Source organism: Plectropomus leopardus, chromosome 15, assembly GCF_008729295.1.
Source record: "Plectropomus leopardus isolate mb chromosome 15, YSFRI_Pleo_2.0, whole genome shotgun sequence".
Taxonomy (NCBI): Eukaryota; Metazoa; Chordata; class Actinopteri; order Perciformes; family Serranidae; genus Plectropomus; species Plectropomus leopardus.
The window spans coordinates 25,429,238-25,452,515 of NC_056477.1; the positions used below are offsets into that span (position 1 = coordinate 25,429,238).

The following is a 23,278-nucleotide window of genomic DNA, read 5'->3' on the forward strand; positions in this document are numbered from 1 at the left end:
TCATATTACACTGTGAAACTTCTCTGCTCAATCGAGGTGATGCCGCTGTGAGTGATGCAGGTTTACAGTGCGGCTACGGGCAGGGGGAAATCTTTACCATACTCTCTTTGACATGATTACAGAAGACACTATTCAGATGCAGATACAATATATAATTGAAAATGACCTATTTCTCAAAGGATTATTTTTTCCTAAAGCGGTGGGCAGGCCGGAGCTGTCACTTCTACAGTAGCTGTCAGGACGTGGCTGGCTGGGAATGTGGCACGGCTCGGCAGATAAGAGTGTGGCACATCGCAGAGAAAATTAGATCTTGGCTAAACGTATGAAAAAAAAAAAGGACAGTCAGTGATGAGCAAATACTTCCATTCATCTTCTCGGTGTGGTGCAGAGTGAGAAAAAAACATTGTTGTGCAGCAGTGAAAGACTGCATTGGACAACAGAGCCAACAGAGTAGCTTGGTAAGCACTGCACTGAAGTTCAGAGCAGAGGATCCAGCGTGATTCAACTGAAAGCAAAGAAACTGGTGAGGCAGGAAGAAAAGTAAAGGTGTGGGTGCTCCATTGGTTCTTATTATAGAGTTAGAGAAAGATGGGTAGATTATCAAAGACGATGGGTCAGGGGTCAACCTGGACCCTAACACCATTTCCTAACTAAATGCAAGCATCAGATTATCATGTCACATTGCGTTTGATCACACCTTCTCCATCCACACTGCATCCATTAAAATGGAACTCTGTCACGTCATGTAAACAAACCACCATCACATGTGCACAAGACATTACCACTAAAAAGATGGGCGAGTACTTCCTCATTATCCATATTCATAACAGTACTATTGTGGATAACAAAATATCATTGCTGTAGCCTCCACACCCTATAATACCACCATCTTCACTTTGTAATACATTCACCAGATGCTAATTTATTGTAACGACGCCCACATTCCCATCATGCCTCTTGCTGGACTGAGTAGTTTGGAGTTAAGTTTGCTGTTTTATGTTCCGACACACAAATGTCACTATCTGCCAGTGTTAATAATGTGTCTATTGAGAACATGGTGATTTATGCTGATTATCATCTTTTTTTTTGATTAATTTATAGTAGGGGTCGACAGATGATGGTCAAGGACGATAAGGCCGATGCCAATACCGATTATTAGTAGTTCATGAAACCAATCACCGATATTTGGGCTCGATATACACTAAAAATGGAAATCTTTCTGTCAATATTTAGAATTTGGAATATTAAAAACTCCAACACAAAACTTTGTTTAAATGCATTTGGCAAATGTTTAATCAAAACTGACATCTGACATACAGCAAGTTTCCAGCATCATTTTTTATAAAGTCGTGAAAATTTTAATTGAAAAATGAATAAATAAAAATATCTCCCTGAGGTTTTGTACAGTAAAAGTTCCTCCCATGGTGACACTTTCTATGCACGTTTTTTTGTAATTAATTAGTTTTATCTGCAATCATTAAAATAATACACTGGTACAGATAATCTGCAAAATGCCCAATAATCGGCCAGGACAAGAATCTGTCGGTCCTATAGTTTACACCATTAGTGAGTTGGCTATTACACCTCATATTGGTGATGTGATATTCATATATAATGAATTTAAAAAGGTAATGACTGAGGTTAATCCCTCAGTAGTTCTAAATACTGAGATGTTTCATTCTTCTACTATCTAAGTATTTTCTCCTCCTTTTTAGGGATTATAGTAAGGCTCTACCCGACTCAGAATTTTACAAGTTGCATGAGATTCGGCTGTTAAATACAGACATTCAACAATTCAGTTTTTTTCCATATAAACTTTGAACAGGCTCAGTTGGATGTTCAACGTGACAGTGGCATTCACCTAATATAGTTAACAAGCTAATGGTGCTCACAATGGGTAGTAGGTCCACAACATTTTTTGCCGACACTAGCTATCAAACAAAAACCAGACTGTATCTTTTTTAGCTGCTGTGAGCTGCAAATTCACCATTTCTAAGCAGAAGAGAGAAGAGAATTTAGCCTCAGAGCCTTTCAGTACAGTCTCTCTTCCTTTTAGTGCCCCTGCATCTCGTCACCTGCAGCTTCTATCAGTGTCATAAAAATCAAGAGCGTTCACTTGGCAGCAAAATCTGGGGACCAAATTGTCTGCAGAAGTACACTACAGAGCATGCTGACTAGCAAAAAGGAAGCAGAAAACGGCTGCTTGACTTGAAGCAATCTTAGCCGACTGACGGGTCTCTGACTGATGAGTCGAATCTCCAACTTTCATGGTGCAGCACTAGATTATAGCACAAAGGTATAATTTATGCAGATAAATGGAGAAAGTTGTTGCAGATATCCTCATTTTAAAGCCATTTCTTCTCCATTGCTGCACTGTCAATGCAAGCAACAGGAATAAATTAGAAACAGGGCGTGCCCCAAAATTGTTGCTCAAAATGGCGTGCCGCATTGCACTGTATCGCACTGTCTCACTCGTGGACAGTTATGACAGTCCAATAGGAAATAATGTCATCAAACAGATTAAGTCACTGACACTCGCTTGCGTTGTATCCAGTTAGGCAACAGTGTAACTCCCACCCCCTACGCCCCTACCCTAACCTTTGCCCTGACCCTAACCCTGCTGGGACAAATGATTCAGTTGTGGACATCTTGTTCAGGACATACTCAGGAAGTAAAGGATCAAGTCCTCTGCTCCTCTACAAAAGGAAATAAATCTCTGTCTCTCATTCAGTATGAAATGGACAAAAGTCCCCAAGGCCTGCTGATCTCCAGCCACTGATAGGACAGTTTCTCTTTCTCATTCTTCTGCTCTGATCACTCTCCCTTGTTCCCTGCTTAGTCTCACCACCTCACTCCTCACTCTCTATTTCCTGGATATGTCCACCTGTCTGTCTCCAGCCCTTCATATGACACTTTTTTTTTATTGCATCCTTTCTTTTTCAATTCCTTTTCTCTGTCTCCCACCCTCCTCCTCCTCTCAACTGCCTTCCTCTCTTATGATGTGTTTAGCATTCAAGGCCTCTCACTGCTGCATCACAGGCCTGTTTGTTTCAGCGAGCTGCAAAGAGAGAGAGAGGAAAAAAAAAGAAAAAGAAAAAAGATGCGATTCCTCAGGGACGGAGTAAAATTTCTATATGCCTTCTCACTGTGGAGTATAATGCATCTGCATGCGTGTGGGGCCACATGCACGTGAATGCTTCATATTCATAACTTTGCAAACACGGCGTGATGCAAGCACACATATATAAATATTTTTACCTATAATGCCACACACAAGCTTTCAGATTTATACACACACACGCACAACGCACCCACTGTTGATTATCAAGCATAATATGAACTAATAAAACCTTAATACCCATCCAATGTTAATGCCCGCTGCCATTTGACTTTGACACTTCACTGCAGTTTAACACCCATACAATTAACCCCCCAGCCATTTGCATGTCAAATATGGAGGGAAGATTCCCTCAATCTGTGCCCCCTCCATGCAGGTCCACAAGCTAATGAAGAGTCCTTGCACTGTTCGTGTCGGAGTTAAGTACTTGAAATCCGCCGTAGCTTATTAGCGAGCTGTACACAAAGCATCCTTAACATATTCCAATTAGAAGCAAATTATCGAGATATTAAGCATTCACATTCATACAGCACCATGTTTACTGTATCGGGACAAACTGGGTCATATTCGGTTGTCTTAGATGCCTGTGCTGACACAGAGGATTGGTTTACTGCGCGGCAGCCCCCCGGCTCTGTTCTGCTGCAACAGTGTCCCCTGATAGAGTCTTAACCTGGAGGGTGGCTGACTCACACACACACATCCCAAACACACCCTCACACCAAATAGCACAAAAACATCCACATACCCCCCCCCGAAATAATGAAATAAAAAAAGGCAAACACAAACACACACCCACGCACAGCCGGGTGGTTGTAATTAAAAAGCAGTGGAGCTCTGTGGAGCAGAGAGAGGCTATCTGAGGAGAGAGGGAGGTGGGAATACTCCACCCGTTCAGCCTAAAGGCTTCCACTAATTACCTGTCAATGACAAGGAAGAGGGAGATCTAAAGTGGTAAATATTGTCCCAAACTGTCATCCTCAATGAACCATACACTCGGCAATTCAGTTCAAGGATAATGCCCACTGACTTGGGAAATAGGATAAGATGCCATATGTTTCTGTAATTTAGGCACAATTAGCTCCGAATCTGTTCCAAACAAAGTGACACTGTGGTATCAAACAGCGTGATAGCAACTAAAGGTCAGCTGGCAGATGCGCTGTCATCAGGTTAGATGCTGAAAAGATGCAGAGAAAAGTTGTGCTTTTTATTTAAAGCTCATTTTAATTAGAGATTTAAGGGTTTTATTTTTGGATGTAAAGCAGACAAACAAAATACTTTGTTGACAAATAAATATGAGGAGTTATATGTGAAATACGGGGATTGCTCCTTGGTCGGCAGGGTAGGTCAGATCAAAATGGTTTTAACCAAATGTCTTCATCTCTTCCAGCATCCAAATAAACCGGTGAGTATCTTGCAGATTTCTAAATTCTTTCGCAGCTTTGCCCTTTCCATTTTTTTTTACAGTATTATAGAGCAGCCAATATCCAAAAGCTTTTATACTGGGTGGGCAAATCAACCACTGACCAGCCTGCCCTGACCCAAATGGAAGCATCCTCCGCTCAGATATCCCCTACAGTCATAGCTGTGCTCCCAACTACCAATGTCTCTCTCCACCATCAGTGTTATCCAAGAGGTTACTCAGTCTCTTAAAATATTGAGACAATTTAGAAAACATTTTGAACTACACAGATCTTCAGTTTTCAGCCATGTAACATAGATTCTGCATTTCAGTTTTGGTTCAACAAGGACATATCATCAGTGAACAATTTATATGACAAGTAAATCTTTATGTGGTTTGTTGACCTGTCAACCAAATTTCAGACATTTCATTCAGAAACAGTGTCCACATTTTCCAAAGTGTGTTTCTAAAACATTAATCAAAACTCTTCTGACTCTAGACCCCATGCAAAGAGAGAATATTTCTTATGTCCATAATTCCGTGAATATTTAGTGCTCACTTTTCCCAAATCAAACTAGAGAAGCATGGGAGCAGGATCCAGCGATCAGCATAGATGATGACCGATGGGGCAACGTCTTTGGCAGGCAGGGAAGGTCTAACTTTCTTTGGGCCAATAAACCGTTGAGTAGGCAGAGGAAAATCTTGCACCTCCCCTAAATTCTAAGGTAGCTTTGCCCTTCCCAATTTTTTACAGTATTACAGCCAGTATTGAAAAGCTTTCATACTGGATGGGTAAATGAAGCATTGACCAGCCTGCCCTGACCCAAATGAAAGCATCCTCAACTGAGATTTTTACTACAGTCAAAGCTGTCCTCCCACCAACCTGTGCCTGTCTCTACCATCAGCAGTAGTCCAGTGGTTAAAAAATATGGAGGCAATTTTAAATGTTTTGACCTATACAGATCCTCTAATTTTGTTTCAACAGGGGCAAAACAGCCGTCATGAAAAAGGAAATCTTAATGTACTTTGCTGATGAGCGACCACATTTCAGCTACCAACATCTCACCTTTTTAGTTTCTTTTAAATTAAACGTTTTATTCAGAAAGAGTAACCCCTTTATTTTCCCCAAATTTCCTCTTAAAAATGAATTGACTGTAGACACCAATCAGAGAGAAACATTTTTCACACATCTACAACTCCATGGACTCTGCCTGCTTTGTTTTCCCCCAGCCAGCTAGAGAAGCAGGTGAACGTCTTCTGTTTGTGCTCGACATTGAGCTGGTCCCACACAGAATTTATTATAAGATTGACTAAATATATACTACAATGTAAGATGTTTGTAACAGATGTGGTCAGTCACCAGCAAACCTTGTACAAATATGTTAACAACATTTCGGTCTATAATATTTGGAACATGACAAAAAAACTCAGTGAGTGACAGATCTAAATCATTTTTGGTATCCCACCAAACAAGGAGCTCTCAGTTGGGTCACAGCATGCCATGACCTTCACAGCTTTGCCAGTCAGGTGTTCAATTATCTTAAACTGTAAGCAGCATCAAGGTTCAAGGAGGTTTTCCATCCAGCCATCGTCTCTGAGCTTGTGACCCCATCTCTAAGGCTGAGTGCAACCAACCTACAGAAGAAACTCATTTCAGCCTCATGTGTCTGCAATCCCATTCTCCCGGTCACTGACCATTGGGGAGGGTCGTAATGTTTAAGAACTGGTCAATCGAGACCTTTGCCTTTTGGCTCAGCTCGCTCTTCACCTTGATGGTCCTTTGTCATGCCTGTACATTGTTAAAGCTGCATCAAATCACCCATCCATCTCACACTCAATTTTACCCTCCCTCCTGAACTAGACCTTAAGATACTTGAACTCCTTCACTTGAGGCAGTCACTCATTTCCAACCCAATAGAGGCAATGTAAAGCTGGAAAAACTGAGGTCCTGTCTTCGAGGTTCTTCAGTAACTTTGAAAAGATATGCAAATTGTTTCAATCACTCCTTGACACTCCTGATATTATGCCTGACAAGTTTGACTGAATTCTTTTGAACCTATAATTAAACCTTTAACCCCCCCTTTAGATACAGTATCTTCCCTTATCTTATTTTATTTTCCTTTAATATTTGCTTTGTTTTGTTCTGTTTGCTGCCTGAGGCAGCGCAGTGGGTGTGGAGGGGGGTTGATTAAAAAAGTAAGCATTGTGTTTCTGCCTTTCCCTTTTTGTGTATATTAATAATTTATACTTTTGATGCTCAGTAACAATATATATTAAAAAAAATTTAATCACATTTTTACCTGATGTATGTCAACAAGTTCAAGGCCGACTGTTAAATCATTACATGTAGGGATCCACTCGGAGACAAATCTGAGGGGTCCTGAGGTGATTAATAAAATGCTGTTATCAAATTAAAAATACCAGTTTTTAATGGATATAATTAATAATTTAATCTTATTTTATATTGGAAAATATAGGAAATAGGAAGGAATATAGTTTCTGTGCCTCAGAATTATTGCTGCTTGTGTTGGGTATCAATCATTAGACTGTTTTGAACAGTCGCACAAAACTCTCGCAGTTACAACATAAATAACCTATGAAAACTGTCAATCACCTTAATATAAAGAACCTGGCACCGAACACGTCACCGCACCTGACCTTTTTTTTCCAGCTCAAAACACCCAAGAAAGCTTCAAAAGTGTGACAATTTTAATCTGTGCCAAAAATTTGTTTCACAAATTCTCGCAGAAAAGTGCTCACATTTTAAATATTTGAAGCCGGAGTGTCAAAGCCAACTTTCTACCGCGTGTGAAGACAGAGAAGGCATGCAGATTTTGACGGTGACTTTTTGGGAACGTTCAATAAGCATTCGTTATGTCGGATTTTTCCCTACCAATTAGGGTTTAAAGCAGACCTTTGAAACAGTATGTGCTTGATAAGAATGTGGCCTGAGATCAAAAGCAACTGAGTAAGCGACTCCGTGACTATCGAAAAAAAATGTGTGTTCATTTACATATACTACATTTGTGCGGTGTTGTAATATTAATATGTGGGTGAGATACTCTACATAGAGAGATGTGAAAATAAAATTCGAGTGGGGATCTGAGGAACAAAAGATGTCTCTCACATTTGTTTGATGTTAGAGGTATGGGGCTTTTTCCCCCCCTATCTTTATTCAAGAGCGTGGTCTTTCAATTTGAGAGCATGACTCACTGATTTCACGTTCAGATTTTGTAATGCTTTCCCTCAAAACCCTAGTCTCGCACTCAAATAGCCCTGCTTGCGCTTAGATTTGCTCTGCTTCTGCTCAAACGGTATGCTTGCACTCTGATATAATGTTGCTTGCACAGATTTCCTGCACTCAGGCTTCAGCTCTTCTCCTCGCACTCGGGCTGCTTCTGTATCCTCATCAAACATCAAATTTCTCGTCTGCCCTCCGATTTTTTGTGCAGTTGACCAATGAAATGATCTCTGCCTTGTTGCTAGCATGTTCGCCCTGCTTCTTTGAGCGTCCCTAACAGGTGGTAACTCTTTACCGTGGTTTATCTGTGCTCACCCTCCAATGCTTTATTATACAGTATTTACCTCCCTTGCGTCCTTTACGATTTTCACATTAAAAGAAAAGTTAATATTATATCATGCCTGTAGCTTTTCTTCAACCATAACAGCTACATCGTCCTCCTAACTCTCAGCAGCTGTGTTCCCATGGAAACAGTGCTCACGCAAGTCCCGCAAAGTATGGCAGCTGCAGTAGTTTGGGAAACAGCGTTATGGGGCACTGAATTTGATGAATTTACTGTTCACCAGACCAAAAATGAGACAAGAATACCATCTATATTTGTATTCTGTTATTTGTATTTGTTCTTGTGTTTCATGTAGGTGTCGTTCAGTATTTTGTATTCTTTATTTTGTATTTGTCTTGGTTCTCTTTTGGCATTTCATGTAAAGCTTGAAGTATTTAGAAAAGGACAATATAAATACATATAAAACAATTATTATTATTAAGAATTAGAGCAGCAAGCACGTCTTTCCACCTCACTCCCCATCGGGAGAAGATCAACTCCAGAGACGGAGCTTCAGTTAGAAGCCGAAGCAACTCGAATTCAGCCAGTGCAAGCCAAGGGTCTCATCCCGGACCGTCCCGCCAATTTGAGTTGCTGCTGTTACTCAGATTAGTCCTAGCACTGCGGCTGGCAGTGCAGGAACAAGGTTTTGAGGGAAAACATTTCAAAATCTGAATGTGAAATCAATGAGTCATGCTCTCAAACTGAAAGACAGGAAAGAAGCCCCTTAAAGAGGGTATAAATAATATGCGCAAATGTCAAGTCTGACACTGTAATTGCTACACCTAGTTTACTAAGTGCAGTTAAATGGAAAATCAAATGCACAATTGAATATTCTGGTTGATATTCAGGCATGACTTGAGTATGCACACTTATCAGGACAAATTCATAACAAATTGATGATGATTGAACAATAAAACTGATTGCTTTCTTCAAGGTCGATAGATAATCTCCTTCAATTATGTGTGACCTACATACAGACAAACAGAAATGGATGTTTTGGGTATGCCAGTAGTGTGGCTTCATGGAAATGTCATCCGGTGAGTTGATCAACCACTTTGGTCCAAACTGAAATTTCCCAACAGCTATCAGATGAACTGCTATGGATTTTTTTTTTTTTTTTTTACAAATATCCATGTTGCCAAGATGATGCATCCATGTGACTTTGGAGATTTCCTTACTCTTTATCTAGTTCAAGCAGCAAGTCAAAGGTTTCAATTACAGCAAAAAAGCTGCAGGGTAAACAAATCCCTAAAGCTTTTACAGGTGCTGAATCAAAAAATCATTCTAAGGCTACAATCAGACAAAAGATCCATACACACTATTGGTGTATATAAAAGAGGGATAGTTGTTTACAGAGTTTTTTATATAAACTTTGTGAAGTCTGTTATGTAGGATGTGAATGTATTTATAAGGTAGGAATAAATAAGTGTGTACTTCTTCCTACCACTTTTCAATCATGTGATATTTAAGTTTAAGTGGCTTGAGTATTTGTTATCAAGACTGCTTTATAGGCTTCCTTTTTTTTTGTTCATTACAGTTGCATAAGGCTTGTTTGCTTTTATTTTATTTACATCTACTTGATGGATTGGCAAAATTTTAGTACAGATATCCACGGTCTTTTAAGGATGAACCCTAATGACTTGATAATTCCCCAACCTTTCTACTTGTGCCACACATTTGTGGGTTTTAAGTGAAATGTCTCAGCAACTACTGGATGGATTATACCATCATAGTATCAAAGTATTGGGAAAAAGCTTACATTTGGCCCAATATGAAAAGTTAAGGGTCAAACACCTGCTGAACTAATTACATTTCCATCGTCCACAGCTGCACTTTGTTTTTAGCACTAGTTAGCTAATGTTAGTGCTAACATGCCAAACTGAGATGGTGGACATGGTTAACAATATACCTGCTACCCATCTGCATTTTACAACTGTTAACATCTACAGAGGGAAGATGTCAGCACAAGCGTTCCTCTAACACCAGGTAGCTTCAGTAAATTTTATTGTGTTTACAGGTTGGAGTACTCTGCTGCTTCAGTGGTCTTGAGAGATATATAAATTTCCTCTTTTTTTCTGTATTTTAGTGTTTATTTAATAGCTGACAGAGAACAACAAGAAACATTGGGAAAAGGAGGAGGAGATGGCACACAGTCCAAACTGGGCTCATTACATCAGACCACTGGGATGCTCATGATACTCAGGTGATTTATGATTTCTATTAAACCCTCTGAAGTTTGTTTTTTAAGGATAATGATATCTCCAATTTTATGTCCATACAGGTTTATATACAACAGGGGCATTATGGTGCATTTTTTTTTTAATTCAACCTAGGAAAAGAATCTAAGAAAAAAAGGGAAAAAGATACAGTCAGCTGAGATTCTTTTGACCTTCCTCTATAAAGATATTTAACTATGTGACAAAATGTACCTGTGAAAATACAGAAAATCAATCAGGAGACAAACGCTTTTTTGCAATACAGTGCATTATGTAAGGTGCCGATGTTATAAGGCTGTGTTTTATTATGCCACTTTTTGGCAAGGTGTTAGCACAGCAGGCCCATATGCTGTGTGTCTTAGTCCAGTTGGACCCAAATGGCTCTAAATGGTGCTGAGCTTCTGCCAGAGTGAGACAGAGAGCAGATCACTCAGCCAGTCACTCAGTTACATGAGGATGGAAGGAACAGCCTGAAAAAGAAGCTGAGTTTATGGGGAAGTCTGGAGGGGTTTAGGAGCTAGCCTATTAATCACTTTTAAAGCCCTTCTTAAAAAGTTTGTGTGCCACTGTTCTAGTTAATGACACTCAGACTCCTGGCTGCTGCTGCTGGCAAAGACACGTCGGTCGATGAAGACATGTATGTCAACGCCACACAACCAGTTTGGCTTTCACTGACTGATTTATTGCGCTGTATACACAATTCACTTGTAATTTAACAAATTACAGTCTGACAATTTACTAATATGTCAATACAATAGTCGCAAACAACATGCATCCAGTCCTACATCTGTTTTCATCGGCTTATTTGGGGCAATGTCGAAGGGGCAGCAGGCAGAGCAAGGTGCTCCGGAAATCCATCTCCTCGGGAAGGCTTTCCAGCTCTGCCTGGGAGATCTCCAAGCCTGCTCAGGCCAGACGGGATATATAATCCCTCCAGCGTGTTCTAGGTCTAACCTCAAGGGTAGACTAGAACTGCTTTTGGTCACCTCCCAAGGGTCATGACCATAGGTGAGAGTTTGGACACCCAAGCCACCTCCACTGACACTCTTCGATGCAAATAAGCAGCAGCTCTACCCAGAGATCCCTCCAGATGTCTGAGCTCCTCACCCTATCTCTAAGGCTCAGCCCAGCCAGCCAACAAAGGATACTCATTTTAACTGCTTGCCTGTTGTCTGATTCTTTTGGTCACTACCCAAAGCTCATGACCATAGGTGAGAGTTGGGATGTAGATGAACCTTTAAACCAAGAGCTTTGCCTTCCAGTCCCATGCAACACTTACATCACTCAGGATGCCGCCCCAAACCACCTGTCCATCTCCAACTCTGTTTTCTCCTCCTCAATCTGAGTTTCGACAGTCGGTTAGAGCCTATTCTCCAGCACCCTGAAATAAACTTTCCCAGGGAGGCTGAGCAGTGTGAAACCTTGATAATTGGTGCACATCCTCTGTCCCCTTTTTGTAAAAATCAGAACCACTACCCCGATCAAGGATCAGGCACTGCACCCGACCTCATCGCCACACAAGCAAAAAACAACAAAAAAACAAAAACTGGCTTAAACTTGATTAACTACCAAAAAACGACACTTTTTAGATAAGAGTCATGATTATGTGATGAGTTTTCCCAGCTTAGTCCTAGTTTTCTGCCCGTTTGCATCTTTGTAGAATCTCCTTTGCTTGATAACAAGCGGTGGTGCTGTGTGTCTATTGCAGCCTTCACAGTGTGCTGTTAAACTGAGCAGTGTCAGACAGGCTGACTGATGAGTCATAGGAGAGCGTGTGCGTGTGCTTTACGTGCATTTATTTCTGTGCTCCTCCTGATACACCAAATGTATTTATCCCGCGAATTTGCACTGTGAACACACGTGCCACCTTCCTGGTGAGAGAAAAGATGGCTACTTTCACACAACAGACCTTCATTCTTTATTCAGAGTGGCTGCTTTTGTTATTTTAGATGATCTGATATGATATCTCCCTCTAGATCTGTGCTACTGCCTCGTTCAAACACACATTGGTTTCTGTTTTAAATTGGATGCGTCTTTTTAAAGACTAGTTGGTGTATAAGCTTTCCTTCATCCTTCAACTTAACACTGGCTTAGGCAGCCTGCTGTGAGACCCACAATTATGAGATTTGTCTCAGCTGAACGATGTGAAGTTTACTTATTGTCATGGCAACACTTACGCATGACACTTTGAGCATTTTAATATAAGATTATGTAAGGCCTCGAGCGCTGGAAAAAGTCTGAGATGAAACAACTTCAGCAGCAGTGTCAACAATACTGTAAGGCAACGGAACCAAGTCATTATCACAGCAAACTGTCCTATTGGCAGCCTTGCATGGCTGGGCATAGAGTAGGCATAGAGTCAGTTTAGTTTGAAAGGGGGCGTGCTGAAGTAATTAAGAGAGACGATTAGGAATGATGTGGAACGTTTCTGAGATGTTTCTGAGGGCCACAATGAAGACGGATGGTGGAGGTTTCTACTTTTCCTTATGAAATTTTGTTAAGTTATTGAAATTGAGTACTCTGAAAATGAAATGTCAATGGAGCATCGACACTAAGCAGTGTCCGACCACGAAGAGTGAGCTGACCCCAGGGCAGCAAGGACGCCCACTCTGGTAATATATATATAGACTGCAAATTTGTAAATCCTGGGATAGCAATGGAACGCCATGCCCTACTTTCTCGGTGATTGACTAGTACCTTTTGCCCTTGTTGGCTTAATTGCTTATGCTTAGGAAAGACACGTGGGCTTGGTTAGGATTCGAGAGAGAATGTCAGGGTAAGCCAGTCAGAGGCAGAGTAAGACGGGCCATTTCCTCCCCATTCTAGGACACAAAAGTTCGCATATGGGCAGCCCTGGAAGCACTAGATGAGTCTTAGCCCTAAAAAATAGTATCTCATGCTCAGGGTTGTGTTTGACATAATCAAGATGGTGAAAGATGGGTACCAACCAAAGATAGGTCCCCTGATAGCAGTACTTGTGATGGTCACTTCAAGACTATTTTTAAGGTCTCGCTCCCGTCTCAGATACAATCACATTTGTACTCGGCCTTGTCTTGGTCCTCAACAGAGGAATTTAATTTAAAGACCTGTCAAGACCACAACTGCTGGATTATCACTGAATTACCTGTGCAAAAAAATGAGTGATGAAAAAAAATGCATCAGTTGATTTCAGCTCTTTAGTAGAAGTGTGATTTGCTTGTGATAAACAAAGAAAAATTCCAACATGTAAAATAAACCTCTACAATATCTTTTGGTTATTTAACCAAGACATTTGTAATGGTACAGATACATATAAGCATGTGATTAATGTGGGTGTTTTTACGGGGAATTGGATCTTTAAGATCATTTTGAGAAGTGCCTACGGTTTGTATGTTCGACATTTTATCGTTCATGTGACATGCCAGGGTGTCTGCAGGTATGAGAAACTTAAATTCAGTGTCTTTTTAAGAACTTTTCAAGATCATTTTCACCGTATTTGAGATTGATGTTTGGACAATTTTTCTATTCAACACTGCAACTAAGTGTAAGTATTCATGTAGTCCTGTGTAAAGGTAAGTTTTATGTAGGAATATGATTATGAGACTGATTTAGGTAATCTACATTTTAACAACAGGTAGTTGTTTAAAGTAAAGTGAAGTCAAGCATTAGGTTACATAATGGGTTTATAGATTTGTAGCAATAGAAACGCAAACTTTCACAAAGAAGACCTTAACTCATTTTAGAAATTAAAAGATCAATACATAAAATCAGATTAAATGTCTGTGGCAATTAAGACTCTCAAATTCAAATGTAACACCATGCAAGCAGTGTAGAACTGCACTGGTCTGGTCTGGGTCTGGAACTCTGTCTCCACTTGAGGAAGTCTTGGTCTGGTCTCAGTCTCAATATACTTTGGTCTTAAATGTTCTTGCCTTCAACATAGCCTGATTGTGAAAACTTTTTAATCTGTAGTTTCTTTGCACACTGTTTGCAGGAAACTAGCAGAAAACCCAAAACTTAAATTATGTCAAGATCAGCAGCAAAAGTTCAACAAGGCATTAAATGTTGATTAAAGGGATCCAATTGTTTAGTCAAAAAACATAGTGTTAATTAAAGAATCAACATTTAACAAACACAATTAAAAAGCAGATATGGATTAGTCTTTAAAGCAAAGCTCTTCAGGTCACATTAATCTCATTTATCAGGCAGGCTGTAGCCTTTAAAGCAGGGAATACTCTGAGCTTCTACCAGTACTAACGTAGTATTCAATTGATGTGTGGCAAAGCATGAGCAAGGAGCTCATCGCTCACTTGACTCTTGACATTTGCATTATGCAATTAAAATTGATTATTAATTTCATTTCAGTACATCAAACCCCCAATCACGTTATTTAACCTCTTGATTTGCTCACAGTACGGTAATAATATAACATTAATAAGAAGTGTGTTGGTGAAGGAGAGGTAGCCTCAGTTGTCTCGTGTCTATGTGAAGCTTAGTAAAAGTTCAATAAGGATCAATGATCTGCATGCTTACTGTGTTTACTTTGTTTTTATTCTTCATTTCATGCTTCCAACGCAGTGTGATGACTGATGACACTTTTCAGTTTAACCAGATGCTGCAATGACCTCTGTGGTTAATACTGTTCCTTTGTCTGCTGCCGTTTGTTTTTCTTGTTTTTTTCAAGAGTCAGATCGATGCGACCCGACTCCACCCTTCCACCTCCGTTCTTGATCAAAACCAGCTGTTCAGTGAATTTATCAGAAATTTTGCTTCAGACTACGTCAAAACGGATCCACACACATCCTGAGCTGCGTTGTCGCTCTTTCACCTCAGACTCCTTACATATTGATTTAACTTTTCCTGTCGTGCACACTATGTCATACAAATGAATTCAATGACTCTTTAAGCCATTCTCTCCGTCAAAAAAAAGCAAGGAATTAATGAATGTGAAAATATGAAAAATGAAGGAATGAATACGAATGAATGAATATCTGGTCGAAATGAGAACATGATGGAGAACAAAAAGAGGACATTTACCTGTTTGCGACTTATATGTGACTTCATATAGGTATTTCATGATGCAATTTCAACATTTGTCAACGCACGGTCTGCAAAGTTACAAAGCACAAAATGAACTGGATATGAATTCTTTGTGTACTTATGCTTGCCTTTACTTATGTGTGACTGGTTGCCAGAACATGAGCTTAAGTATTCAGCCTACGAGACTTTCCCAGATTATCAGTAATTGGCAAAGTCTTTCCCACATGCCCTGTGAACGGCAGAGAGAGAGAGAGGTGGGAATGGGGGGTGGGAGAGAGAGATATTGTTGCAGGGTGGTGATACATCCAATAGATTAGAGCCCTTTTATAAGCTGTTGAAGTCACTTTCGTGTCCCTCAACAATTACCATTAAAGTGCTCTCGAGCAGGGCGCCGCTCTTCACCCCACAACTGTTCCAGGGGAGCAGGAGCTGTGGAAACTAGGCAGCTTGTAGGTGTGAGAGTGTGAATCGCCCAGGGAGGACAAGCTGTGTTCATTCTGCATGCTAAATGAGGTGGAAATAGTATTACACTTCTTCATCTCACGCTCAAAAACTGACCTTTCCAGGTTTTTTTTCTTCTTTTTCTTAAAAAAAAACCTACCCAAATATCAAGCCTTTAAAAAAAAGAGTGCAACCAGAAAACCTGGCTGTCTCTCTTGAAATAAAAGCCAAAATGCAGAATTATAGCAGCACACTTCCAAAACTAAGCACAGCCAAGATTCCTCCCAATGATATCTCTTTTTATTTACTGTTGCGCAGAAAAATGCTGCATTGACATCTCTTCAAAGCTCTTAACGTGTTTATACTTGTATTGTCTTAGTCACACTCTGGCAATAGCCAAGTAAAGCACCTTTTAAGTCTGATTAAAAATTGAATGTGTGTGACCCTCTTGCCACATGCAAGCACTCCCCGGAAATCCTGCTGTGAACTGGGTACTTCATTTATATGATGTTCTTAGTCAACATCCCTTGTTAAACCGAGATTAACTTAATGGAGACACATTATGGCTTTAGCCTCTAATGTTCTGCAGTCATATTATTTTGACACCTCCATGCCAACTACCCAGTGAATAATAGTCTCCATCATAGTCTTTTAAGTAGGCAATATATACATAAGACCAGTGTTTTTTTTTATTTTTTATTTTTTTACTGGCAATACAGGTGATATAGTCATGATATCACTGACTGTCTGGAGAAATAATACACATCTTCCTTTTTTGTATAACATGATGGAAAACATCTAAGATGGCACATTTGTGCTGTTGCAAGAATTGCAAAGACACAGACGTTTGTCTTATTTTACTTGGTTAAAAAAAGTGATTACAGGCAGCATCACTGCATGTAGACTGGTGAGCTGGACACAGCAAGCGTGAACTGAGCCAAAGAAGTGTACAAGTCAAAATTTTTGGGCGAGAAATTCATCTGACGCAGTAAAGCAAAAAGGCGATGAGCTTGGAGCAAGACTTTATCCTCATGACGAGCTGGATTTATAAGCACAGCGTCATGAGCCGGAGCAAGTGGAGGACAAGAAAAGTGACACCAGGTTATACTTTGACTATGCTACAGTAGATACAGTTTTTAAGCAAGGGTAGTCACTTTTATCTTTCACTAATGTTTCACATTGCAATGCATATTTGCTATATAACTAACTGACAACTGGATTAATAAGTACACTGTCCTTTGACTAAGACCTGCTCAGACCACCAAAACCAACCTAGAGATACACCAGCACCACATAGCCAACACGATCTCATACCAAGTCATCACATATTACATATAGGAACATAAAGGAAGCGAACACCAGCCTTGAAAGTCTGGGGTTTGTTGGACCACCTCCTTCCCTCCCATTCTATAGGGACTGTCATCAGTGGCAGCATTTTTAAATAACGCTGCCCAGTGGCACATCATATCACTGTGACAGACGCCATCCAGCCGTTCAGTGGCATATCATGGGAAACGTGGTCCAGCCACATTACAAACTAATGCTACCCAGGGGTGTATCGTTACTCACGAAAGGTAGCTATTGGCATCGATGTCTGACGCCAAATCATTGACAAAGCAACGGTATTTGATGACTTCGGAATCAGAACAGACATAGCTCAAGTCACACTTCATCAGAATGAAAGGTTCTGTAGGCAACACTGTGTAAAGATATAGTGAACGAATGGCACCTTGAGCAGAGAATGAAGTCTCACTTCCTATGTGTGTTGCAATCTGAGCTTCTCTGTGGTTTGTTGTAAGCTCATCCATGTTAACGCACGTGTCTCCCATTAGCTAGCTCATTGCCGTGTTTATTGTTTATCTATTGCTAACATCGGAACGGCATCATCACAGAAGCGCAGAGCTGAACCCCATTTCCCCCCTTATTAACACCACTAGCAATGGCAGCACTGTTGTTTTTGTTTAGTGCTGTTTATTAAGTTAGCACTGTTCGCTGCTAGGTGCCGGCAACTCATATGCTCTGAATTTTGCATAAAGCCATTTTAACAAGCAAACAAAAATGATAATTCTTGAAATTAAATATGCTAATTTCTACATCAATATATGAAATACCGTCCCCTGCGCAGCAATAATAATTATAATATTAATACTGTTTTTGCTTGCACTTTACTACTGCATTTACAATGCAACTTTGCAATGAAGCATTTCATTTTAGTCACATATTTAACAACTAACACCAAAAATAACTGCAAGCACTGACAGAAAGACTGTAAAATAGACAGATAGGAGTATTTTTTCTTAAATATGAATCTGGCTGCTTTGAAAGAAAGACTCTTTTTGAGATCAGGCAATGATTAGAAGCTTTGGAGTGCACCAGACATCACCGCATCCTGTCATATTTACAGTTGGTGAAAAGCCAAATCCATCATACACACAGTACACAGAGTGCCAAGACTGGAGGCTATGCCCTACACCTGGCTTTAGCACAGCGAAATCAACAGCTTTTTTTTGTTCTGGATTCAACTAGAGTGTAGAGAAACCTGTCACAACTATGAAGTGCAGGCATGGAGACGTGCTCTCAAAAAGAAAAACTTTTCCCCACATTTGCCTCCTAATTTGACAAAATCCATCTGGAAATCATCGAATAGTGATTCTGAGCAAATTTGTGGAGTGGCCTCTAGAACTGCAGCATCGTCCACCCCATGATGCAGCTGACTTTGCTCAACTCCTAGAAACGCATACTAATATACATATACACACGCACTCTACACACAGCCTGGGGCTGCAACTAAGTGCTATAATTGCTGACAAAACCGCTGAGACTTGACACCGTCGCACCAGAGAAGTAGACGAAGATGAGGGAAATAAAATAAGCAGGCAGACCGAAAGGCAAACACACGCCCAATACACTCTCTCACACATTTCCATGCACAGACAGGGCGCGCTCACATGCACACTGATGAATTCATTGGCAGACTGAATAGCTAGAGGGTGCAAACTGTTCAAATGTTGCACAACTATGCCATTTGAGCGCCAGGGGAGTTGAATGTTTTGCCTGCTGTCTGCACACGCACAGTCCCCCCTTGTCTGTTGATTTCTCATTTGGTGCGGCCACAACTGGAGCCAAGGTGATTTAAAGTGACAGCGACGCAAGGCCATCTTTTTCATCACATGGGAGTGGCCCAAGCTCACTGACTCCCACATTACCATCCTATTTGCAGGCCCTGCCCCTGCTACAACCTCACCTATCACGAGCTGATCTACGGCGTGGCAAAGAATCTAAACAAGGTGTCATATCGCCGGGACAAATAGGCAACAACAGACTTAAGGGCAGGTGGTAATCCTTCCCACATGCTTCAACTGTGTGGTGTTGGAGAATTCATTTTATTGTGCCCACGAGCTGCTGTACAAGCTGTTCTCTCTTTCTCATATTTTATTTCTCACTCTTTTCTCCTCCGTAAGAACATCTTCCCTCCTTCTTTTCCCACTCCTGCATTTGAACACGGTGTCAAAAAATTACAAAAGTGTGTGGCCTTTAAAAAAAGAAGAACCCCGCCGGGAGTGAGAAAGCAAAGCAGTCAGAGAACGTTGTTTCCTGACCTCGGGCTGGTTTCGGTGGATTTTGTAAAGAGAGAGAAGAACGGAGTGGCATGTTTTAGGAAAGTTTCACACCGTTTATTAACTTGCGCCTTACCTTGCTGAGCTGACTGGCCGGCGAGCCGCTGTTGTTGACAGTGTGGCATTTGAAGTTGAGCAACGATTCCCCCACGGCATCACGCTCTCGGCTCGCGTCCTTGTCGGCGTGGGAGTGGCTGTCAGGGACGGGCGACGTGGCGGATGTGGGGGGGCGTTGGAGTGCGGTGCAGGACAAACCAAGGAAGTTAGACGGGCGGATTAGAAAGGCCTCCAGAGCGATGTTAGCAGATACCTTGGGAGGGGAAGCCAAGAATTAGAAGTGGTGTAGAGGCGGGGAAGAGTGGCAGACATATTTACATCATAAAAACTATTTGTTTTACCTTAAAAAATGTTAGTGTCCAGGCTGCCTTAGAATTTCAAGTTGACAGAATTTGGACGGACAAGCTGAGGTAATTCTGTAACATTTTAACTTGTCTTCCTAACCATTTGAAGCTTGAGCAGACTTGATTTCTTACAAAAACTTGGGGGGGAAGGCAATGAACAACTGGGCAAGAAATGCCACAAAATATCAAGAAATTAGTAAAAAGGTGACAAGGAAATTACCTTAAAATTAGTTGAAAATTTATTGAAAAAAAGCGTCAACAGAAACTATATTTATATTTACTATCATTTTATATAAGTGATACCAAAAAAACATGTATGTACAACATGTATGTATGAATTTTAAACAATTTTGTCATAATTTTCTCTTTTTATAACACTTTTTTTTGTGCTTATTTTCAGATTATTTTCTTATAACATTTATGAAAATTAATTTCCTGCTATTTTTTAAATTGCTTTCCTGCTGGGGTCATGTTTTGGCAAGTTGCTCATTGCCCCCTCCCCATGTTTTGAAAGAAATAAAATCAATTTGCTCAGGTTTCAAAGGGTTGAATTCCGAAAGCTTAGAATGTTCAATCAGCCTGGACACTAAGTTTTTAAAGTTAAAACAAATAGTTAAAAAAAAGGGAATAAAAATGTACAATAGATGAAACTCTTCATTTGCCCTGTCCTATCATAAGAAGACAACATTGGTCACAGCTTATCTTTAAAGGTACACATTTCAATTATCCTCACTATTTAAAACAGTTAATGTTACCTTTTACCTTGACTTGCCATTTGTGAGTCTCTACACAGCTGTTTTTTTTCTGTTCCTACAGTCTTCAAGTCATTAAAAATGCCCTGTCCTCATCAGTGGTGGAAAGTTGCTAAATACATTAACTCAAGTACTGCATTTAACTTACAATTTTAGGTACTTGGACTTAGCTTGAGTATTTCCATTTTCTGCTGCTTAGTAGTTCTATTCCATTCCACCTTGGAGGAGGATATTGTACTTCCTCATGACAAAGGTGGGATCCAAGGAGGTTCTTATAGTTGGGAACATTTATTTTCACTCAGATTTTTGGCGAAACTTAATGAGACACGCAACTTTAATATAATGTGCACATTCTAACTATTTCAAGCCACGCCTCTAGAGGCTTTAAGTAAATGTACAATGTTATTGTCCACCACTGCCTCATGAAGAATGTCCAGAGCGGCACAGGACAGACTGAGGAAGTTGGACGGGCGGATCAGAGAGGCCTCCGGAGCTATGTTAGCAGACACCTGGGGAGGGGGAGGCCAGGAATTGGGAGTGGGGCACAGATGGGGAGTGGTGGCGGAAGGAGATTTTTATATTAGTCATTTAGCAGATGCTTTTATCCCAAGTGACAGCACAGAGGGAAAAAAATAGACGGAAGCGAGAAGAAACAAAGGAAGCAATTTATCTTTCTCTTGCCTTATTCCAGCTATCTGCTCGAGCCAAATTAACTTCTCATTATTCTGGGCTGCAAGAAAAAAGGTAAAGCTACGGGACATTTAGTCAGATAATCAACCTTTGCCCTGGCTGAGTGTGGCCGTAAGCGTGGGTGATTCAAAGCCTGGCTGTACCTTAGAAATGACCCGGTTGTCTCCGGTCAACGCCAGGTCGGCGATGCGCTCCACGCACTGCACGATCCGAGTGCACGCCCGGGCCTCATTCTGCGCCATCCACAGGATATGCTCCTCCACGAGCATCATGTTGCTGGCAATGTCGGATATATAGTCCCCGAGCTGTGGAAACACAAGCAGATATGGATGCAACTACACAAACTGTACACACACATACACACACACACACACGGCAAGGCAGACTCATCGTGCACATCAATCATATCCGCAACAACAGGCACATTTATAATCTCCAGTCAGAATAGTGAGGGAGGCAATGGTGGCTTCATTCATTATAGAGAGATTTAATTTAGATTAGCGGCTCCAATGGGGCATAATCGCTTCCTTGGGATGGCAGTTCGCTATTTACTTACTGTACTTTTCATTGTTGCTTCATTTGACTATTCTTTATTGGATGAATGAGGGTGGTCTCATCAGCATTGTCTCAGGAATGATAAAACTCTAAGTATCTCCTAATAATATCTCCTCCCGAGTGACCTATGAAGAGTAATTGGACAAGTGAGAGCTAATATTGATTCTTTTTACTGACTAAGCTCGACACCCTTCCCCTCGCAAAAGCTGACCTTCAGTGTGACGTAAAGCCCCTCAGACTGCCTCCGGCCACAGACGGAAAGGGGAGTTCACTTAAGGTAGAACGCGGCTTTGCCAAAAAAAAAAAAAAAAAAAAAAGAGATGCGTCTTCATAACTATGATTGCCACTCAGGTCCGACGCCGCCGCGGGCAAGAGGAAAGCACATGAGGTGAAAAGTTAAGCTGTCTGGAATCGATTGAAGGATTGAAGCCAGAGCGACCACGTGTTGTCATGTCTTTTTGGGAAGCCCCCGCTACCTCTGTGGCTGACATCCACTGAAGTGTCCTTTCCTGTGCGCCTAATTAGGGCTCCAGTTAAAAGTTTACATGATAAACCTCATCGACGGCAAATTATTGCATTCAGAAAACTGTCACTCAACACAGTCATGAATATTGTCAGAATATGAGCAGCAACCAACATAAAGCAGAAAAAAGCAGCAACAGATTGAGTGAAACAGATGTGTTTAAACTGGAAATTTGTATGTATTACGGCATTCATCAGTATGTTTGTAGGGGTTACTGATTTATCTGGTTTATTATTTATTATCTATTTGTTTATCTTCCTCTGTTTTCTGTATATAATAATGAAAACTGTAGATATCTGATTCTGTGTATGTGGGTGTATGCATATACTGTTTGTTAAGTTAATTATGGGTGTAAATATATAACAAAATATGTTATTAAAAATTCAATGACTTATGGAGAAGGGATGGGATTAAATAAATTGTACTTCTTCTCATGTATGTAAACAAAGCCATCATGTGTTTGACTGTTTGTTTTGCATTATGTTTTTCACTGTCACATTACTTCTTGTCCGTTTTTTTGTATGAAGCTCTCCACTTTCTTTAGTACATGCCCAAAATAAATCAAGTCAGTACAAATCAAATAAAAAAAAAAAACAAAAAAAACTATGGCGCATCTATGCGTTCACTCTTACGTCTCTACGTTTCTCCACCAGCCTCGTCAGTCTCTCCACCAGGTGCGTGACAAAGATGACATCCATGACGTCTGTGAAGTGCGCCGCCTTGCTGGTGAACGCCACTAACTGCTGGCCTAACGGCTGAGCATTTGTGGTATTAATAGTAATCTGGAACACAAAGGCAAATTCAAAGCAGCGTTCAGAGACGACGATCACACAGTCCACCGCCACAATTCAGCAGAGACATAACATGAAAAAGCTCCGACAACATATAATAAATAATAAATCACCGTAATGCCATTTGATGTCATGCATGTAGTTTTGAACTTAACGTGGTACAGCAATCCCCTGAGAAATGTAGAGTGAA

At 40.6% G+C, this 23,278-nt stretch overlaps 1 protein-coding gene across 2 annotated transcripts in view; it reads right to left on the reverse strand.

Moving 5' to 3' along the window:
• LOC121954402 (adhesion G protein-coupled receptor A3) overlaps positions 1-23,278 on the reverse strand; it is a 216,533-nt gene that overhangs the window by 123,169 nt on the left and 70,086 nt on the right. For both annotated transcript variants that reach the window (XM_042501885.1, XM_042501884.1), the window contains 3 exons: positions 22,930-23,079; positions 21,363-21,524; positions 19,453-19,686 (listed from right to left, as the gene is read on the reverse strand). In XM_042501885.1, coding sequence (XP_042357819.1) covers positions 19,453-19,686; positions 21,363-21,524; positions 22,930-23,079 — 546 coding nt within the window. The remainder of the gene's footprint in view (positions 1-19,452; positions 19,687-21,362; positions 21,525-22,929; positions 23,080-23,278) is intronic.